The sequence below is a fragment of the Limulus polyphemus genome, unplaced genomic scaffold, assembly GCF_000517525.1.
Source record: "Limulus polyphemus unplaced genomic scaffold, Limulus_polyphemus-2.1.2 Scaffold3241, whole genome shotgun sequence".
Classification (NCBI taxonomy): domain Eukaryota; kingdom Metazoa; phylum Arthropoda; class Merostomata; order Xiphosura; family Limulidae; genus Limulus; species Limulus polyphemus.
In genome coordinates, this window is record NW_013668851.1 from 1 (window position 1) to 21,390 (window position 21,390).

General features: G+C 31.4%; 2 protein-coding genes across 5 annotated transcripts in view; both read right to left on the minus strand.

The window, feature by feature from the left end:
- Positions 1 to 5,652: 5,652 nt before the first annotated feature.
- Positions 5,653 to 13,132, minus strand: LOC106468971 (rotatin-like). The gene has a single exon (XM_013929425.2). The coding sequence runs from the start codon at positions 12,945 to 12,947 to the stop codon at positions 6,348 to 6,350; it is 6,600 nt and encodes a 2,199-aa protein (XP_013784879.1). The 5' UTR covers positions 12,948 to 13,132; the 3' UTR covers positions 5,653 to 6,347.
- A 5,995-nt stretch (positions 13,133 to 19,127) lies between these two features.
- The window catches only part of LOC106468973 (CTL-like protein 1), a 52,993-nt gene continuing 50,730 nt past the window's right edge, over positions 19,128 to 21,390 (minus strand). For all 4 annotated transcript variants that reach the window (XM_013929427.2, XM_022397368.1, XM_022397367.1 and 1 more), the window contains 2 exons: positions 19,668 to 19,757; positions 19,128 to 19,414 (listed from right to left, as the gene is read on the minus strand). In XM_013929427.2, coding sequence (XP_013784881.1) covers positions 19,325 to 19,414; positions 19,668 to 19,757 — 180 coding nt within the window. In that variant the 3' untranslated portion in view covers positions 19,128 to 19,324. The remainder of the gene's footprint in view (positions 19,415 to 19,667; positions 19,758 to 21,390) is intronic.

The window sequence follows — 21,390 nt, forward strand, 5'->3', positions numbered from 1 at the left end:
TGACAATGTGACGGAAAGTTAATGTGTGTGTAGATAGTGAGTAATTGAACTGCAGTCACAGGGTATTGTAGAAGTTGACGTTCGTTCGTTATAGTGTTTGTTTTAGCGCGAATATTGAAATTAAGTGTATCATAAAGTTATATTCGGAAAGAATAAACCAGTTTTATTATGTAAGGACTTGTGTCGCTAAAGTTTCGTCGGAACGAAGTTACGGAAAGTTAATTAACAAACGGAGACGTAACAGTATTATATCCCAGTTACTTAAATAATTTAACATGTTTTATTGCTAGCTACACCTTTTTTCATATCTAAAAGCACAAAATGACAATGTTAGTTGCCAGACCATTCTTACTTAATAAGGACTAGGCTAGGATGTGGAAGAGATGTAGAATTTTCTTGGTTGTGCTCTGTTGACTGATTGAATTTTGGTTCCATGGTTCAAGCGTTTCTTATTTAATATGTTGGTACTATGCACAAAATGTTATTGGTGTTGGCTGGTTAGTGCTCACAAAGCTGAGTGCTGACTGTTAAATTGCAGCTATATATACCAGATAGCATCTATTTTTGCTTTAAAATTTAAAATACTAATAATGAAAAAGTGTTAATATTATGAGACAATTGACTAAAATTATTTCTAAATTATCTTCAATATTAATACTTTTTTTTTTTTACATTTAACACACTGTCAGATTTTAGGGGGCCAAATTCTTTACAGTAAGTGTCTGTGAGTTGTTGACGATAAATTTCCACAATAAACAGACAGCATATAATCCACATGTTGTAAAATAATATATTCAAAATAAGTCAAATGTATCTACAAAAATTTGTTACACTATGGGTTATCACAGTTCTATCTGAGCTTTAAATAATTGCCCCTTTTTCATCACAGTCCACACAGGCAAGTTCAGTTGCTTTAGAACACCCTTTAACAAGACAAATTATTCTCTTCTACTCTGTTGTTACAATACAAGGCTGTGACACTCACTTCAAAATCACCACTATAACTCTTTGTTACGGCATTTATATCCAGAGCTTTAAATAATTGTATCCTTTTTGTCCAAGTCCATACAGGTGGGTTCAATTACTTTAGAACACCCTTTCACAAGACAAATTATTCTTTTCTACTGGGACATAACAATACAATAAAAACTAAATTCACTTATTTTACCTTGCGGGTTACCACAGTTGTATCCTGAGCTTTAAATAATTATCTTTTATGTCAAAAGTCCACACAGGCTGGTTCAGTTACTTTAGAACCAAATTGACAAGGTGAATTATTCTTCTCTACTATTATTACAATACAATACGACTTTAAAAAGTCACCACCATACACACTTTATGCCTAAACTCACCATCACCCAGTCTAACTTCACTTTTTCAGTTTTACTTTCACTAACTTACTTACTTACTTACTCTCTCCATGTGCGTGTATTTATGACATGCGAGAGAAAAATCTATTAATATGTAGCCCTCTAGTAACAACATTACACATAATGAGAAACTTAGAAGCTTTGAGTAAAATGACATCAACAATAATACAAAAGCCTAGTGCAATTAAACTACATATACAATGTTCGACTTGTACAACAAAACTTGTCATAACTATCACTTTTAAAATAATTAACTTTTACCACTCTTGTTATGAAAACTAAATAATCATTGAATATTAAATCACTAAAAAACTAAATAATAACTTATAAACTGAACAGTCTTGTATATCCAATGAAGTGTGTACAATTAAGTTGTGTAAGAATTTACACATTTTTAGATTACCACTGCCGTTTTATTTTATCACCTCATACAAAAATAACAAAATTAATTGGAGTTGAATATGTACTTTATTTAGTTGCTATACAGTGTCTAGAAACAGCATATGGTGTTGTTTCTGATGGGCCTGTCATAGTATTACTCTCCACCAACCAATCTCTCCTTGAAATCTTTACTGAAGCAATGACCACAGTTGCCCATGGTATGTCTATTTTTGCATTGATGACAGCTGTATAAGCATGTTATAGATACTAATTTAATAAGCTTTGAACAAGATTAGGATATGCTATATGTATTACATGTATGTGTTGCAGGCTTCAGAACTTTTTTGCTTATGTATTTGATGAGAATTATGGAATGTTTCATAAATTGTGATATATTTCATGCCTATCATTAATTTTAATTTTAAAATTACATGTATATTTTATTGAAATATTCCTTATTGAGTAGTGAACTACCAACATAGATGTGGCTGTCAACATATGATATCTAAGTATGTATTGTTGCATTATGTTATCCTAGCATATTTAAGCTCCTGAGTATTGTTTTAATTTAAATGAAAGAACTGTAGTTATTTGCCATTGACTTTCATATTAACAATTGATGAGCACTGAGTACTTCCTAAAATGTGAACAGAATATAACAAATTAACTCCTTCCATATAGGGTCGGTGAATTACACCAGCCATGTAACTCCAAAATAACCATCAGAGTTTTCATACTATAACTTTTCATACAGTATGAAATTTGGCAAGCTTTCAGTAAACATTACAATCTTTTGTACACAAAAATCAGATTTTTTAATCAATATTTTCACTAAGGACTTGCCTGTAAATATGTGGAGTCAGTGTTGACTGCTCCAAGTGCAAATTGATTTTCATTTAAAGATTAAAAATACTTTTCTTCATCTAAAAGTTGTTAAATTTCATTTTCATAACCTTTAATACTTCCTAAATAAATTTCCACTTTTTTATCCGGTAAAACTTTGTATTTTATCTGTTATTTTCTATACCCTAAATCTATGTGCATTCAGTCAATTTGAATGACCTCATAATCACCATAAAAAAATAGTGTTACGTCTCCGTTTGTTAATTAACTTTCCGTAACTTTGTTCCAACGAAACTTTAACGACACAAGTCTTTACTTAATAAAACTGGTTTATTCTTTCCGAATATAAATAACTCTGCGATACACTTAATCTCAATACTCGCGCTAAAACAACACTGTTAATTGGCTATGTCAAGCTAGTCGCCAAACTCTAGTCGGTAGATTTAATATTTAGGAGTTATACCTGTGTTTGTAAAAACAAAACATTTTGAATAGTTTTTGTATATTTATTAAAAAAAACGTAACTAACTTTCCAAATTAAGTACAGGTTTGCCCTACAGTATCAAAACGCGAACATATAAAGAAGAAATGAATATCCCGATAGCATTCTCTATCCAGGTAACACACAGTAAAAACATTTTAATGCAAAAGAAATCGGTAAGTTCAAGAAAAATAAGAGAATTTATGATGTCATATATATATATTGTTGCGTCATCGAGATCACGTGACAGTTCTCACGCTCTCTTGTTTCTAGAACTATCCCGTATCTTGGCGAATGGTCTAGTAATTGCTCGATGTAGGGTGGGCTAGTATATATAAAGGAGGGGAATGTGAGGTGGGTATATAGATAGTGAGTAATTGAACTGCAGTCACACGGTATTGTTGAAGTTCGTTCGTTTTTATGAGCATCAATTAGTGTCATGAAAATAATCAAATAATCGAAATTAGTGTTTCTGATTATTACTATTTTTGATTAGTCCAACTAGTCAAGTAATCAAAGTATTGCCATTATGATTTCTTATTCTTTTAAATTAAATAAAGGTTGTTCAACTTAATCAACTAGTCTCAAAACTCATAAAAATAATCATTTAATCAAAATCGTTTCCCGTTGTTACTATCTTTTGTTATTCTAACAATCCAAATCTCACGTGAGAATAATCAATAAATTGAATTTAATCGATTAACGAGCCTGATGAGTAATTATCGAATTCCCCTAATCTCCCAGCTGAATAATACCGACACCCATATTCATAACTTCTAAATATTTAACAGAACATTTCCTGAAACTGATCTTCATTGATCTACATAACATATATTGAAAACTACACTATAATTACACTATAATTGGAAAACAACCGTCTGAAACGAATGTTGTGATAAAGCCATTTTGATGTCAAAGTGATATCATGTTATCTTCTGAACGTACGCATACACTACATACAACATGTCCTCTGGTGCAATATATTCGTGTATGTCAAAGAAAATAATACAGTTTCAAATGCTGAAGAATAGGAAGTGCTCAGAAAATTCTTAACTGCTCAATCACTCTGGTAGATTTGTGCCAATGGCTTCAAGTTTTAGCTTTTTTAAAAACACGTTTATTTCGCTGTAAACTAATTACATTTTGTTTGATTCTTTTCAAATATTTCAATTTTAATTTTTCTGATATATGATTCTTGAAATATTAAATATCCCAGATCTGGAAGAAAAATCTTATGAAGAAGTTTCAAATCACCTCTAGTTATTTTGCTAACCATTTAATAAGATTAAAGAATGTATACTAAAAACTTTCTAACTTTCAACCAATCTAACAATTAAATAAAATGCAACATCATTTGAAACATGGTGTACATCTATGGTAAATAAATACCATTTATAGCTACACACACAAAAATATTCATATTTTATAAATTAACACACAAAAGCTTTACATATTTTGTAAGAATTTATGTTTTCAAATAAGTACATATATATATATATATGAAAACAAATATATTTGACTGGGTGTATAATCAAAATTAGTAATTCCTGATGTATGTTTTTTCTGATACTGTTTGTTATTCTACTTTGAATGAAAATTCTCCTACTGATTTATATTTTCCACATTTACAATAGGATACAGGTAGCAATGGAATTTCCGTGAATTAGCTATGCCATAAATAAATGGCATCTAAAAACATAAGCTTCATAAAATAATCCCTTTATATACAAAATAAAATGTAACAAAACTTTGTATAGTTTCAAAATATTTATTATATTACACGTTATTAGTTTACAAGAGAATTTCTAACAAAAACTGAAACATAAAGTTGCAAAATATTAAAACCCAATACAGTAACAATCATTTTACATGTACATTCACAAATATCAAATTCTTATTTATTCTGTTAAATGTGTTATGAGTTCACCATAGAAAAAAGCCACATTATGAGTCAGATTATCTTTGTGAACTGTTAAAGACTTACTCTATGTACTTTAAATGAGATGCATAACCTATCATAAGCATTGTACAAGCCACATGCTATTCAAAAACATAAAATTTACGTCTTACAAAATCTGATTTCTTAAATAACCCCTCCTCCTCCAAGAAACTAAAAACTACTTAATTCACTAAAAGACAACATTTAAGTCATCATGTAGATGTAAATGTATTCAAGAACAGTACTACAGTATTAAATTAAAGAGTTTGTATAAGACTTTCTATGAGCACTTTCACCCAACTTTTACTGTTTTACTAAAAATAAACAAGCAAAATTTCAGAACTCAAACTGTACATGCACCTAAAATTTTTATACAATATGACCATTTTCCACTTGAGAAAATATAACTTTGTAAACCAGTTTTTAATCCAAATTTTATACTTACAATTTATGAAACACAATAAGATTTTAAATAACCCACATTTTTCTACATCTTGAATTTTATTTAAAAAATAAATAAACAAATCACATACAGAGAACATGAATAGTAACAACACATCTGTAATCTTTATACAATGAAGTGAAAAATAATTCATGATTTCACCTCAAATCACTTTTTTTGTGATAAACACACAAAAAAACACCTAAAAATTAACAATTCTATGTTGGAAAGAAAGTAACCGAGCTTATATCTAATGTGTATTGACTGTGAGTGGACGTTTACTGTGTATTGTACTTAAGGTCCTAGAGAATAAATATTTTTACAGAAAAAAAACAATAATTGGGTTGGTGTTAAAAAGTCTCAGTCTGTGGAAGGAATCAAATGTATGTTACAAAAAAAAAATTAAATAAACTAAGATGGGAATAGATAAAGACATGCTTGAGCAATTTGTTTTCAGTTTGAAAGTATAAGTTCAATAACCCATTCAGCAAAGTTATGAATATATTCACAGATATTTTGGTTCTCCTAAATAACTCATATATCAAGTCAATTGTTTTCCTACATATGTGATTTTTAGAACTAGCAGTGTACATATAATACATGTCCTTATAGACGTGCACATTAAAAACTGCTTTCCTAATTATGCTCAGAACTGATCACCTCCGAAGCAAATAACTATCTATGTTAAACTGGCTTCTAACATTAAATATGACCTTCACATCAATATTTCACAGTACACACAATAATTTAACAGTATGACTATATGGGTTAGGTACAAAGGCAAGGCTGATACACATTCTATTGATATATTTACAATTACAAGGCATCTTACAATAAAACATGGGCTTATCCTTCCTTTAGACTATTTACAAGTTATGTTATACCTGCATCTTAGTCTCCTTCTGCGAGCAACTTTTTCACATTATTTAGGTACATTGCTGTTTGGAGAGACTTTTCTGTTCCTTTTGCTTCCATGAAACACACTATTTCTTGAAGTCTTAGTTCGGACCACTCTGTGCTCTTTACCAATGGCCTTACTCGCTGATGATTAGCTAACAATGCCCATAGTCCCGAAGCAGCATATAAAGGAAGCATTTCAGATTCATTATTCAGGCAGTTGAAAAATAGAGGAACAATTCTTTCAGATGCTTTCAGATGAGACTTATTGGATGACTGAAAACATAAATTTCTTAAAATAAGAACAGAGTTTTTACAGGCATTAGAGGAGCCTGTAGTTGCAAAGTCTATTAACAAGTTGATGAATCCAGGAATTGTAATAAGTAATTGTTGTCCTTCACTAACTGTGGTCAGCCTGATAAGGAATGTGAACCACAATGTTTCCAAAAGCTGAATATGCATTCCTTTCTGTCTCTGTTTGGGATGCAGTTTGGTGAACTTTTCAAGCAAGTTTGTTCTGGCAATTATGTTTCTGCATTCACTCACACAACAAACATTGGTTAAAACCTGAAAAGCTAGTTTTAAAACAGCTGAATTTCGAGTCTTTGAAAATCTGTCTATTTCTCTTTCAGTTACAAACACAACTTGGTGGAGTGTTGTCATCTTACCAGATGCAGTTCCACTGCTGCCCTGAGTCGTTTCTATAACCAAGGAACTACAAGCTTCTGCACAAAAAGCAGTATAAGTAACCAAAAAGGACAAACAACTAGACATCAGATTAAAATTTGTCAAACATAAGCTCCATATTTTTCTAAGATAGGTGATTATTCTTAATTCACATGCTTGGAGTTTGGCATTTTTTGATTGGTATATCAAATGCTGAAGAATGTGCAACTTCTCAATAAAAAATTGAATCAATTCCTGACATTTTAAATTCTTTCCTTTTTTGGCACAATCAATGAAATTAACAGCATCTTTCAAGTCATTCAACACTGTTTTAAGTAAACCTTTATCCAATACTGCAGACCTAGCAGATGCTGATACACCTAACAAGGAACACATTGTATTGCTCACTACTGATGACCAACTTTCCTTCTCACTTTTAAAAATATAATGGATAGATTTCATTGGCAAATTCATAATGGTAATACCAAACTGTCTTCCAGGTTCTTCTTTTCCTTGGACATCATTGTTATTACCAGTTAGTTCTTGCAGTTGATTGTCAAGAAGTGCTCTAAAAGTAGCAGAAGGGCCTCCTAAGGCTGGATCATCATTTAAACTTTCCTGAGAATGAAAAGTTTCTATTCGTTTTGTTTCAAAAAAGCACAAATGATTCAAAAACTCAAGAGCTTTCCTTCTCAATCTTGGATAATCATCTTGTTTGATGCAAGTGTTTACTTGTTCTGCTATCTCCTTCCAGCTTTGGGCTAAACAAAAACTAATCACAGGCATGGCTAATACTCCTTCAATATTTAGAAGACTAGTAATTACCTGAAACACTGCTATATACAAAGAAGTAACTGCATCAGTTTTACTGTAAGTGGTTATGCTACAATTGACAAAGAGATTTGTCACAACCATCAGATAATGTGGCTGCAGTATGAGATTATGTCTTATTTCTTTGTTCAAAAGACAAGGTTCCAGAAGTCGGACAATTGCAGAATAAAGCAAAAGCTTTTCTTTTCTAAAATTTGGAGTTAAATGTTGGCTAGTTGAAAAAAACTGATAAGTTTGTAAACATCTCAAAAGATGATGAATTAGTTGATGTCGAACCATTTCTAGACCCACAGTATCTGGATCTTGCAGAAGAAGGTTTCGTAACAGAAGACATACTATTCTAATTAAACTTGGTGTAGTTACAAAAAGTGCTCTGTTTTCACATTGCTCAGCATCAGAACTGCAGCTACTGAGACCCCCTAACAATGACTGGTGACTGCCTATGTCATCTTGCTGCTGCTGGGTCATATTTTCAACTCTCTCAATTATGGGAATACCTGTGTTTTTTAAGGTGTCATCTGGAACAATTCTATGCAAAGCAGAGTGAGTTGTTAATAATGTTGACACAGAATCTGGCTTAATGAATTCTTGATTCAGAAAACTGATTGCCAGAAGAGGAATGTTTTCTTCATAGTAAGAATTTGATATCAGGACAACCATTTCCTTATAAAAACTGCTATGCTGTAATACTGTTCTTAAAGCTGCTAATCCTAAAGCAGAAGCAGATACCCTTGGATCATGAATGACTGTACCTTTATCAGAATGCACACATCTATTGTTTTCTGTGGTTAAGGAGAGCACAGTTAAATTACACAAAATAAGAGCTGCCTGTTCACGAACACTACTTGCCTCCCGATGGTCTAAAAGAAAACTCAATGCAGCTCCCCAAATACCACCACTTACCTGTCGAAGTTGTTCACCAAGTAAATGACAACCTCGTAAAGAAACTGTTAAACAAGATGCAATTCCAAGCCCAGCTGTTCTGACTTCTGGGTCTCTATCTGTCCAAAGTGGTAAAAGCCACATTAATCCCAACCTTCTAATATTCCCTGTACTTTCTTCATGGAGCCAATGCATTTCCCAGTTATCCATTTGGGAGCTCATTTCATCTGCTAGTTGATGAAGACACATTGATGCTGCCTTAACAATACCACGCCCCATAAAAGAAGTTGTATTTCCTCCTGATCCAAAGTGAAAAGCAATGACTACATCCATTAAGACTGTGAGCAACTGCCTAGTTAACTCCAGTCTCCTCTTTTCTTGAAACTCTCTACTCCAGAAATGTTTTCCTGTAACATGAAGCAGTGTTACAAGCATTTTCTCTAACATTGGTAAGCTGTAAAACTGTGGAGTACCTGCAACCATTAGCCCCTGGATGAGATGACTAACAAGGCATTCTCTATCATAGACTTCAGTGTCTAGTTTGCATCTTGAAGCAACCACCAAAAGCCTACATACAAGCTTAAGAATCTCCTGCACCAACTGTTTTGGTGTACTACCCTCTTCTACAGAGACAAACTCTGACAGTCTGTTTAACAGTTGTTGAATAGGACCTTCTACTCTACATACTTGTTTCCATAGCCATTGATGCAATTTCATGGGTACATGTGGTAAAGTAAGAAACCATGAACAAAAATCTAAAATATCTATAAACAGTTTCTTGTCTTCTTCACTTGAGGGAAACACTTTAAAAAATCTCTCAAATGAACGATCCCAACCACTGATTAGATTGTAACTATCATCTTCCAGTTGTGAAAAAATTGTGTGCAGTTTTAGAGCATGAAGTGATCTTCTTACTTTATTATGGGTAGTTGCATTTGATATTTCATTGAGAAAAAATGAAATTGCAAACAAAGAATCGGTGTATTTTAAACGTTCCACCTCATGAGTGGTGAAGTCTAGGTGGTCATCACTTTTTGTATTATTTTCATTAGATTTTAATATGTTTTGTAATCCTCCTTGCCAGCACAAGTTCCAACAAACTTTAAGCCTCTCAGCTGCAGCACCAGACTGAAGAGGGTCAGAATGTTCTGGTGTGACTACCACAGCAAAGGGACTTTTCAAGTTATGAATAGGAACAGTGAAAGGAAGATGGTACCTTTTCACTACTACTGCTGGAAGAGAGAATTTGGGCAAACACTCTCCAAATGATGAAATACAACTTATCTCATCAAATAATACAAGTGACAAAAGCTCAGCCAAAATTTTTCTTGTTTTTTTATCCTCTTGATGCAGTAACAATGATTTTAAGACTAGGTAATATAAATGCTCATTGTAAGCTAATCTGTGTCGTAGAATGTTGTCACTAAGAGCTGTACAACGCAACACACTTACACAGCTTGGAAGGACATTAACTGTGAACCCTTTTTCTTCAGTCTCACTACATAAAACACATTTCATTATATCAAAAACTAACTTTATACCACTGTCATTAAGAAAAGCCTCATGAAGATTACTATTTTCTAAAACCAAAGCTAACTGTTGAAAAGCAGACTGTCTAATTCCTCCATCTAGTTTCTGGTTTTTCACTATTTCCATCAGTTTATGCAAAGTATCCCACTGAAATGGCACATCAGAATCATTTCTGCCATTCTTTAAGTTAGATGGGTTGTCAATTAGCAGCAAAGATGAAAGTTGAGGTTTACCAAGAGCAAATTTTGAAACCAAGGGTTTCTTTCTCAATGATTCAGGCTCATGGGATAATATGTCAGCAATTCTTGGTAGAAGCTCAGATCTAACTCGTAAATTTGGATGGAACATCAAACGTAGATTGCTTCTTATAACTTCAAGAAAACATAAAGATGACAAGCCATCTTGAAAGTTTGGGTCTATCATATGGAAAAGGCACCTTCCTAGGGATGTATCCATGTCAGTAAACGACTGTAATAATGGTAAGATTGGAATAATACATTTCAAAATGTATTTCCACAGTTCCACAGACATAGCTCGAGTCTGCAGCAAAGAAGTTAAAATTTCATTAGCCTTTTTAGAAATGTTTTCCTCATCCATCATGCCATAGTTACATAACTGAAAAAGAACTTTAGAATCCAAAATAAATCTTATTCTTTTTTCCATCAAATTTATTTCTTTCTCATTCATATAATTATTCAATATTTTTTTAACCTTTTCTTCACATTTACTGTAAGTATCAAACCTAATTTCATGATGTGGATGTGCAAGTAGATTAAGTAGAACCTTAACTGAAGTTTTGGCACAAATAGCACTCTCATCATCTATACTTTCAAAACATCGAGAACAGAGAAAAATAACACCAGTGATAAACTCTGTCTTCCGGAAGTAAGTTTGACAAAAAACAGCTTCTTGTGCAAGATGTGACAGATGCTCAGCTTTGTTTCCCTCCCATGATTCCAAACCATGCAAAAAATGATAAAGTGCACTTATACTCATCCTGACTTCCTCTGTTTGAAGGAAAGTGTGAACATCTGGATGATTTCTTAACTTAAGAAAATTCAGAAATTCTCCATGGTCACTTTTATTCAAAATTCTGTAACTTTCATCCATCATTAATTTAACAATAGTATTCGTGACAAGTGAAGAAGTTTCAGTAATACTTGGAAATAGCTTCAAAAGTTTACCCAAACTTTTAGTGATAGCAAGAAATATCGTTCTATGTTTTTCAATTTGGCCAGTGCCAGATATGGCACTCATGTACTGCTCTTCATGATAATTCATAAGCTCTCCACAAGTTTCCAGACAAAGACAGAATTCTGTTTTAAAGTTTGCATACTCATTATTATTGATAACAGAAGCACTTACAAGAGGATTTATGACTGACTTCAATAAATTAGATGCACCTTCCACAAGATTATAAACACTTCCAGCTACATGTAAGCTATGGTTATGAAAAAATGGTAAGGCACTTAAAATTACAGATATGCAATAAGCAGGTATTGTAAACAGTTTCTGAGATGAGTTCAAGCTAGGCCTTTCTTGCAACTGGTATTGTTCTGGATTTAGAGTATTCTGAGGCAAAATTAAATTAGCAGGCAATTCAGGAGAAAGTTCTTGACCATCACCTGATAAACGTTGATCATTAGTTTTAACACAGGTATTCAAGTCTTGATGCAGTGTTGGCTGATTATTTAATGAGTTAGTCAATTGACCAAAATTGCTGTCTACACCACTCTTATTGCAATAAAAAGATGCATCTTGATAAAATAATAATCTGTCATGAAGAAGACATGTCAAAACAGAGATGCATTTAAGTGCTGCTATTACAACTTGATGGTTGCTTGAATGTTCTGATCTAAGTATATTTTTAAGAGACTTTATTATATCTGGCTCCTGTAAAAACACTTCTGGTGGGAAGTCCTTAAAAATCACATCACATAAAAATTTACAAGACTGTAATATAACATTCGAATCACTACTATTAAGGGAATTGTTACTTGAAGAAATGACATGAAGGTCTGATGAGCTTAAAGATAAATATGGAAATGTTATTAACCCGAATAACTGTGTAATTCCATTATCTTCATACAAGGCTGCAGGTTCTTGGCATGAGCTATCAAAATAACAAGGTTCACTCTCAGCACGAAACCTTGTTGAAGACGTTTTTGGATGAGTAACTTCCACACAATTCTGTGATAAAGGCACATTTTTATCTCCATGACAAATAGTTTCTTGTTTGGGATTTGTGTAAAATTGCAAGTTATTATTACTGTTATAAATGTCTTTACTGACTTCAGTAAAATTTTCATTAGGAAAACTTAGTAAACTTGAAAGAATTTCATCGACTAGGATATGCAAATCTGGAGCAAGATCTAATCGAAGCTCTGAGAAAAATTTTACTCCTCCAAGGTCAATCAAAACGACAGCTGCAGATGTATGTTTCACTAGTTTATTCAGTAACTGAAGAACCTCATACTGCATGGGACAAGATTTAAAATTAAACCATTGTAACAAGTGCACAAGAAACTGTCTCTCTTGTACCAAATCGTCTTCCCTTATTATTCCATGATTTAGTTTGGCTAGGATATTTTTCAGCGCTCTAGTTCTAATTTCTTCGATCGTATGAGAAACTTTAACTAATAAAGTTGATAAATGATCATCAAAGTCGTCGTTTTTGCTTGTCATCGTGTTACTGTTATTAACGTTACATTATTGAAAAACATATATTTTAGCATGATAACTAAACCTCGAATACGTTAAATCATTGGTCTACACTATTGTTAACAAACCGTTGCAATATTTTTCTACGAAAACAAAACAACCTTGCTATATATTATTATCAATTAGGCTTATATTTAACATCTACCTATACACAGCTTTCAGCTGGCTGCCATCTACTGGTAAAGGTGTAAGTCAGGACAGAAAATTGCTGAGAATTATGAATATTTCTAACGTGTTCCAGTATGTAATACAAGAATATCAAAATAAAACCATACACCTTTGTGAAAAAATAAAATATAAAAATACTGCCTAATCTTATGCAGAGTCAAACCAAGTTATATTTTAAAACTAAACTTTCAGTCAATTTTGAATGAATTGTTTTGGCCAGCAATCGAGAATGTTCATGATGTTAGAAAAACACGTAGGTTCAAGAGATCTTGATAGAAATGAATAAAAATCCTATAACTCGAGCGCTTTGGAAAGGTGGATCTTTCTTCTTTAGGGGCAAACTGGGAATGTTAACAATAATAATCGAGAATGTTAATAGACTGGGGCGTGAATTGGTGTTGTAATAGTTTTATTTCGGAGCTGGTAATATTTTAAGGATTAACCTCATACAGACTCATTTGGTCTTCCCAATAACACAGGCATGCGATGGTTTTACTGTCTTGAAATTTTACATGTTCTACGGTATATCCTGTACGCTGAATCCGAAAATCATATCCATTTTATTCCATCACGAGCAGATTTTTCACAAAACATCATAACACAGTACTAAAAGAAAGAATACAATACGTTGCTTGGAAATTAAAAGACGTAGATTTTACACAAAAAAAATCAGGATGAATGAGAATGCATATTCGTTTGACATCAATGTTCTTCCCTTTTTTGTATATTTGTTAAAAAACATAATAATACAAAATGTTCATTGTGGTAAACGAAATAATAATTTGATTTAAGTAAGAGTTCTTTGTCTTACCGATTTATAAAAAATCCTTACGTGATAGAAAAAAAAATACATTCGCAGGCCTGTGTAATCTGAATTTTTGGACAGATCACGTACAGAATCAGGTGATATTTTTATTTACCGTGTGTAAGTGGAAAGAAAGAAAAAAGACTCGGTATGAAACTGAGGCAAAAATTAACTATTTTTGGAGATAAACGGAAGGATGGTTGATTGTCTGAGGATAATGACTATTATGTTATAGTTAAAATTATAATTGTTTAATTAAACGAAAAATTAGAATAAAATATACTAATAAATAAATTTAGGACTGTTAGTATGTAATTACTAGATGAAAAAAGCATAGATGATCAGCAGACTGAAAGATGGAGAAAATATAGAGATTTCCACAGCGAGTCTCAACTCTGAAAGCTAACTTCAGAAGTGAATGTAGTATGTTAGATTGCTGATGAAAGGAAAATGCGAGTCATGTACAAATCAAATTAAAGTTTATTCAACCTAATATATTTTGTACTTGTCGTCACGCAAGTTCAAGTGGTGATCTACTTAACTTTTTTTTTTTTTACTTTATAGTTTAACTAGAAAACAACAACAATAGTGTATTCATTTTCTATTGTATTGTCAGTCCTCCACTTTCAGAGGATTTTTAGTGTTGACTTTTATCTCAAATTCAAGTTTAAACATACCCTTGTATAGGAAGATACAAGCCTGTTCCCTTTGATAAGGACCTCCCCCCCAGTGGGACAGCAGTAAGTTTGCAGACTTAAAACGCTAAAATCTAGGGTTAGATTCCCCACATTGGACAGAGCCCTTTGTGTAGCTTTCCTTTTAAAACACAAATAAACTCTCTGTGAGGCTTTTTTTTAAATCTACATAACACTTTCTAATTTAACATTACAAAGGTTTGAAATTCGGGAGATATTAATTTTTGTAATAAACAAGGTACAGAAATAGTTAAAATGGGGGAAAATGATTATTTAAAATGAGCAAGTATATGGTACAAAACAGTAATAAATGAGTAGATACAAAAGAGAAACTTTGTAAAGAGAAAGAGACTTGTCAACGAGGAGACCCAGCAGTATAGAGTGAAATAACTGTTTAAAATGATCGGTATAATTAAACATTTTCTCTCTCAACATAATTTACGTCTAATTTATAACAGAGAATCCTTAACCAAGTGAAAGCACAAAAACAAACACAGCTTTAAAAAATCAGGACAGATTGGTCAAACAGTTCATGAACGAAGAAGCTGAGTAAATAATATTCTCTGTTCGTTAAGGCATTCTCATTGGTTCCAAACATCATCATTCCTTTGATACATTCATACAAAAGAAGAAACTTTTCAATGGACCATCTTATGTAAAATGATATAAAGGTACACTTAATGTATGAGTAACTTGTACATTAAAATCTGAGCAATCACTGGACAGAAACAAAAACAGCAATAACTATATATTACTGATAAGCTCAGTTTCTAATAGCTATGAGGAACTCCTGAATATCTGGTATAATTCAGTTCACAGTCTTGTATCTGGGTCACTTTGACATTTTATTAGTACTTCCTTCATTCAGTGATCAAGAGCCAATATATGCATAATGTATAATGAACCAACAGAATCACGAACAAGATCACTGGTAGTTATTCTTTACTTCTCAATTTAATAAGTATGGTTTGAAAAGTGTTAACTTCTTTGATTAATCATTCATTCACCCAACACTCTATATAGGTTGGATTTGCACAATCTTTAACTTTTCATCTTCTTTTAATCTTGGTCAATTATACAGTCTTGTATATTATACCAATTACATTACACATGTAATGATGGAAATTATACAAATTAAAAAAAAGAGCCTCAAAAAGTGAATAATTATAATTTTAGGTACTTTTTAATATTTAAAAATCTTTCAAAATAAATAATGTACATTTACCAAGAGCAATGATAACATGATAATAAGATTTTATTTTACATGGAGTTACAGTTTTTATATCACAAGTAAAATAAAATCTGAATGGTCAACATTCAGAATTCATCTCCTACACAGGAGTATGAAAACTGTACACATATTTACAATCTACACATGTAATATTTAAAGAAGCTCGTGTAAAACCTTAGGTATCTGAATTTTATTTTATTTCACTAAGAGACATAAACAACTATATAAATGAATGTTAACCAAAACTTTTCTACATAACTCTTCATTTAGATTATAAATGATACACCTTTTCTGAAGTATACCTTCTAAAGCTGGTTTTCCAACTGTATCAGTGGAGCCTACTGTATCTGTTTTTCATTTCTTTTGAGGAGAGAGAATAATTTGAATATCGCTACTATCAGAAATGTCAAAATTTTGACAAGTACCCAAAATTTATTCTACTAGAATTTGTTTTTAAAGAGTGACTACAATAACTGTAATTCAGGAGGTGTTAAAAAAAAAAAGATTGAAATATTTACTTAACACTGGGACTGTATTACTGAAGCTAGCAATTATCTTTAGTATTTCCAGATGGAGAGCAGGTTACACCTGTGGTAATGCTCTGGATTTTGGAGCTGGTTAGCTGTGTTCTAATCAGAGGTTTTTCCCTGCACTCCAAACTGTGAGTATGTTGTGAAAGTGACAATCAATGGTGGGCAGTAGAGTGGCACTGATTGGCTGCCTTCAATCTGTTCAGTAGTTCAAAATTAGGGACAGCAGCAGGTAGCCTTAGTAGCTTTTCCAAAAAATACATTTCCAGTAGATTCTTACCAAAGGTTATTCCCAAATTGTACAATAATCACTCAGGTATGTTAACAATGTTAAGTAGTGGTGTAAGTGTATTTCAGATATTGTTATTCTTCTCAAATTGTTCTATATTCATCACTTCACAACCCAAAGTGGTTTTTGTGGTAACGGAAACTTTTACATATCCCAAAGAAACACAATTTTTAACATATAAAAGACAAATGAATAACTATAAACATACTTTATTATTTTACTTTTCATTATGTACGACAAGAAAACAAGATTACATTATATTATTAAAAATACCTCACAACATGTATAAAAATAAATTATAAAAAAATTATTGATAAAAATAATCAATTTAAATTTGTTGCGATCACTTAATTGCTTGCTGCTTTAGCGTGCTACATTAAGTTAAAAGACAAGAACAACTACATCCTGTTCAATTCACTTTTTCTTTAGTTTATAAGCTTTGACAAACAAAGGTGTTAACATTTGTAATAGATCATTACACAAAATAACAAGTAGCTTATTTCAATTACTGTTAATTTTCAGTTTGTTTGTTGCTTTATTATTATTTTCCATCAATACTAAGTTCAGCTGATTCCAGTGCAGAGAAAAAATTATATGAATTTGCTGTTAGCCTTATATATGGATTTCAAAAATATTAAGTATTACTCCATAATTAAATTAAAAAAAATCAGTTTTTCAAATATCATTGCAAATGAACAATTTTTTTGAGTATCATAAGAAAAGTAAAAGATATTCTTAATTCTTGAAGACAGAACTGCAACTTTTATCACACACTGCATAAGTTAACTGTAAAATTAGCAACATATCATGTCCATACCTAGCCAATGCCTATATAAGCTAGGTTAAATTCTCAAACATATCATGTCCATGCCTGGCCAATGCCTATACAAGTTAGGTTAAATTCTCAACCTGTATAAACAATTAAGAGCAAAAAATAGTTTGTGTTAGCAGTATTAGTGTGAAGTGTAAAGACAGAGGAACAAATAACACAGGCCTGCAATGGTTTTATTGTCTTGAAATGTTTATATGTTCTATGGTAATTCCTGTACACTGAATCCAAAAGTGATATCAATTTTTCTCCATACCTACAGACTTTTCACAAAATGTCATATCATAATACATAAAACAAAGACCATATCACCTTGTTTTGACACTACAAGACGTAGATTTCACACACAAAAAATCAGGATGAATGAGGATGGATATTCGTTTGACATCAATGATTTTTCCCTTTTCTTCAGTTTGTTTGTATTTTTGTCAACAAACATAATAATACAAAATGTTCATTGTGGTAAACAAAATAATAATTTGATTTAAGTAAGAGGTTTTTTTTTCAGATTTGTAAAAAATCCATACGCGATAGAAAAAAATGATTATTTTTGAAATCTGTATAGCTGAATTATGGAAAATCTATTAAAACCAAAACAACTTTTATGAAGTTTAAATTTGCAGGCCTGTGTTATCAACAAGCTGATATAATAACATGTTAGTAAGTAGTTAAAGATAACACTTAATTTTGAAGATTAAATGCTCTCTGTCCATAGAATGGATAATACAGCTAATTGTTTACTTTTGTTTTGAAGTCATTAAATATTTTACAATACAAGGAAATTATACATTTCTTTAGAAACAAATTGAGGCAGGTTCTGCGCACATACAGTTACACAAAAACGACCAAACCAAAAAGCTGTCTGTAATGCAAGGCTGCTCTGGTAGATCCCAAATAATTTTAAAGGCACTGGTTTAAAAATCACTAAAGGCTAATGTCATGATTAGGTAGGTTTTGTTTTCTTTGAACTTCTACAATGAGAAAATATAAAGCTCCATTATATATATGTATGTACACACAGTTGAGTAATTATCATTTTTTAATTGGCACTGTTAACAGAGTAGCTTTAACAAATTCTCATCTACCTGTCTCCAAGAACCATTGCTGAAATACTTTATTGTCGAAAGAGAAACACAGAAAATTAGTACTTTCTAAAATTAATTAAGGGTTTTATCCTTCTTGTACTCAACTCACAAACTTAGATGAATTTCATCAAAGCATAAAAATTACATAATCATGATCAACAGTTTTCTCAAGCACATTGCAAACCAGTTGACAACTCTAAAAATATTATAAAAAGATCCAACTGGCTTAAGAAAATTTCCAAAAATAAAAAATTAGAAGTTTAAAAAAATAATACTAACTTTCTCAGTTGGTGGAAAAATAACACATCTAATGACATTTAATAGCATCAAAATACTTTATAAATTCTTGCCAAGTTAGCTGAAAATGATGTACAAATTTACGTTTTAAGAAGAAAAGCAGATGAACATAATTAAATATAAAAGCACTACAATAGGTGGGAAATAGTGAAGTAATAATATCCATTTAAAATAATTAAATCACAACCTCTTTCTCTCTTTGTACCTGTGGTTTCAAATAACTAAACACTATGATGATACTACCTTTAAAGAATCAGAGCTGTTATTTTATACAAGTAACAAAATTTGTGGCCCACAATTACTTGTAAAAAAATTATCAAGGTACTCATGTAACAAGAAAAAACAGTTGTACTATACTAATTAATCAACATTTCACACGCATACATCCCAGTATAATAATGTGAATATCTGACTATTCTTTGTCATTTTCATCATGGCTCTTTACTGGCATTTCTTGAAGAGGCTGTGCTCCTTCTTCTACATCTTCTCCAGTCAAGATTCTCTGTTCAAGTTGAATGGAATAAAAGTAACTATTGAAAGTTGCACTTAGTTTTGGTTTTGTACAAGTGAGAAGTTTACAAATTACTAATGTGAAAAATAAATTATACTCCTCAAAATATTTACAAGAATAAAACATTATGGTTATGCAGGAACAGTATTTATCTCTTAATAAATAATTTTATCTACAGTTCATCAAGAACAGTTTTTAATTACAAACCTAAAAGTTACAAGTTTTAAGTAAAAACTTTTATTACCATTAAAGACTTGTGCCTTGTAAATTCTGTGTCTTGCCTCTTGCTCTTAAACTGTTCACAGGCACAAAGGAATAAGGTATCGATGACCATCTAACAAAAAAACATCATATGGACAGTTTTACTCAGACTTAACACAAAAGTTAATATTCATATTTAGATTAATGTTTAAATATGTTTGATGCTTCTGGGTGAAGTCTTCCATTAACATTTTTTGAATCCTATGTGTATGACAGCGAATCAAAGTGTGGATGTCACGACCTTTTTATAGAGTTACATTCAAAATCTAATTGAACAACTTTATTATCAATTTATGTCAATAAACCTAGAAGAAAAATGTAGTTTATAACTCAAAGTTTTATATTCTCCAAGTTTTAATTTCTTAATTTCAAAAGGAACTATTTAAATAAATTCTTAATCTTGATTTCTGTGTGTCACATGACACATTTCCCCTGTTTCTCTTCTTTTCGTTTTCCCCATTTCTTTCTAAGGCTGTCAGAGAGAACAATGAATCAGAAACTTAAACTAAAGATATTGACAGGTCATCCATTCAAATTAGTGAGATATAAATAAATCTGACAACCATTAGTGAGGCTTCTCTCATCTTACCATAACTTTAAATGATCTTATCTATACCACGTGTTATATACATGATTATAACCAACATAAAGAGAATGTTGTCAACTTCAGGAATACACTAAAGGTTATATTTTTGGTGTACATTTGTAAATTGTTTGCCTCAGATTGTTGTTGAGCTCCAAACAGTTAAAAGAATTTAACATATTTGCAACATAGTTAGAAAATCACTTAAAATATAGTAATTTTAGGCCATTTTGATAATATTTTGTTCTAAATTTCTTTACCTTGAACTCCAGATGTAAGTACCAAATTTCTTGTTTTTCATGTATACTTTATATTTATTGTTATAAAAGTAACTACAATGTAACAACTAAAACATATTAGGTTATATACATAAGAAAACTTGCATAAAAAAATTTATTGCAATAATAAATATCCTAGCATGCTATGGGCTCAATGTGCATTTGTAATTCATTTGTGTTGTGCCTGTAACTCGACTGTTTATTTACACAAATCTGTCCAGCTGAGATAAATGGATTTCAGCATATTCTGAAACTGTCCAAGTATAGCTGTAAAGCAATAAAACTAAATGAACCCAGAATTGAAAAGTCTAATAGCTTTGGATTTAAGAATAAATAGTGTATAACCATCTGTTACAATAGGCAGTCATTCTAGAAAAAAATGTTAATTCAAATTTATGTCGTATTTTTTTCAACTTTTCATTTTACCAGCATTAATGATTTCACTATATTTAATGTAAGAAAACATCAGATAAAATTCAAAGCTTTACTGCAATTGAAACATGAAAACTTTAGATGAAAAAGTATTTTTATTCTTAACATGAAAATCACCATGCACTCACAGCCTAGTCAAACTGATTCAGTAAATTTTAAGAAAAAATATTTGTAATGTTTACTATAAGCCTACCAAATTTTGTGAAGATATACCTAGTAAATTTAGAATTATAGTACTTATTGCTATATTTAGCTTTACAGAAAATAATGCAAAGCACCAACACCATTCACATAGGGTTAATTAAACAGTCGGGCTTAACTGTTTCAATTATCTAGCTATTCCAAAACTTGCTTAACTACTTCAGGTTATTACATATATGAATTTTTATAGCATTTGTATGTGTGTGTCTACA

Excerpts from the sequence above, each read along its gene's own strand:
- LOC106468971 (XM_013929425.2), bottom strand. The coding sequence starts at position 12,947 with ATGACAAGCAAAAACGACGACTTTGATGATCATTTATCAACTTTATTA.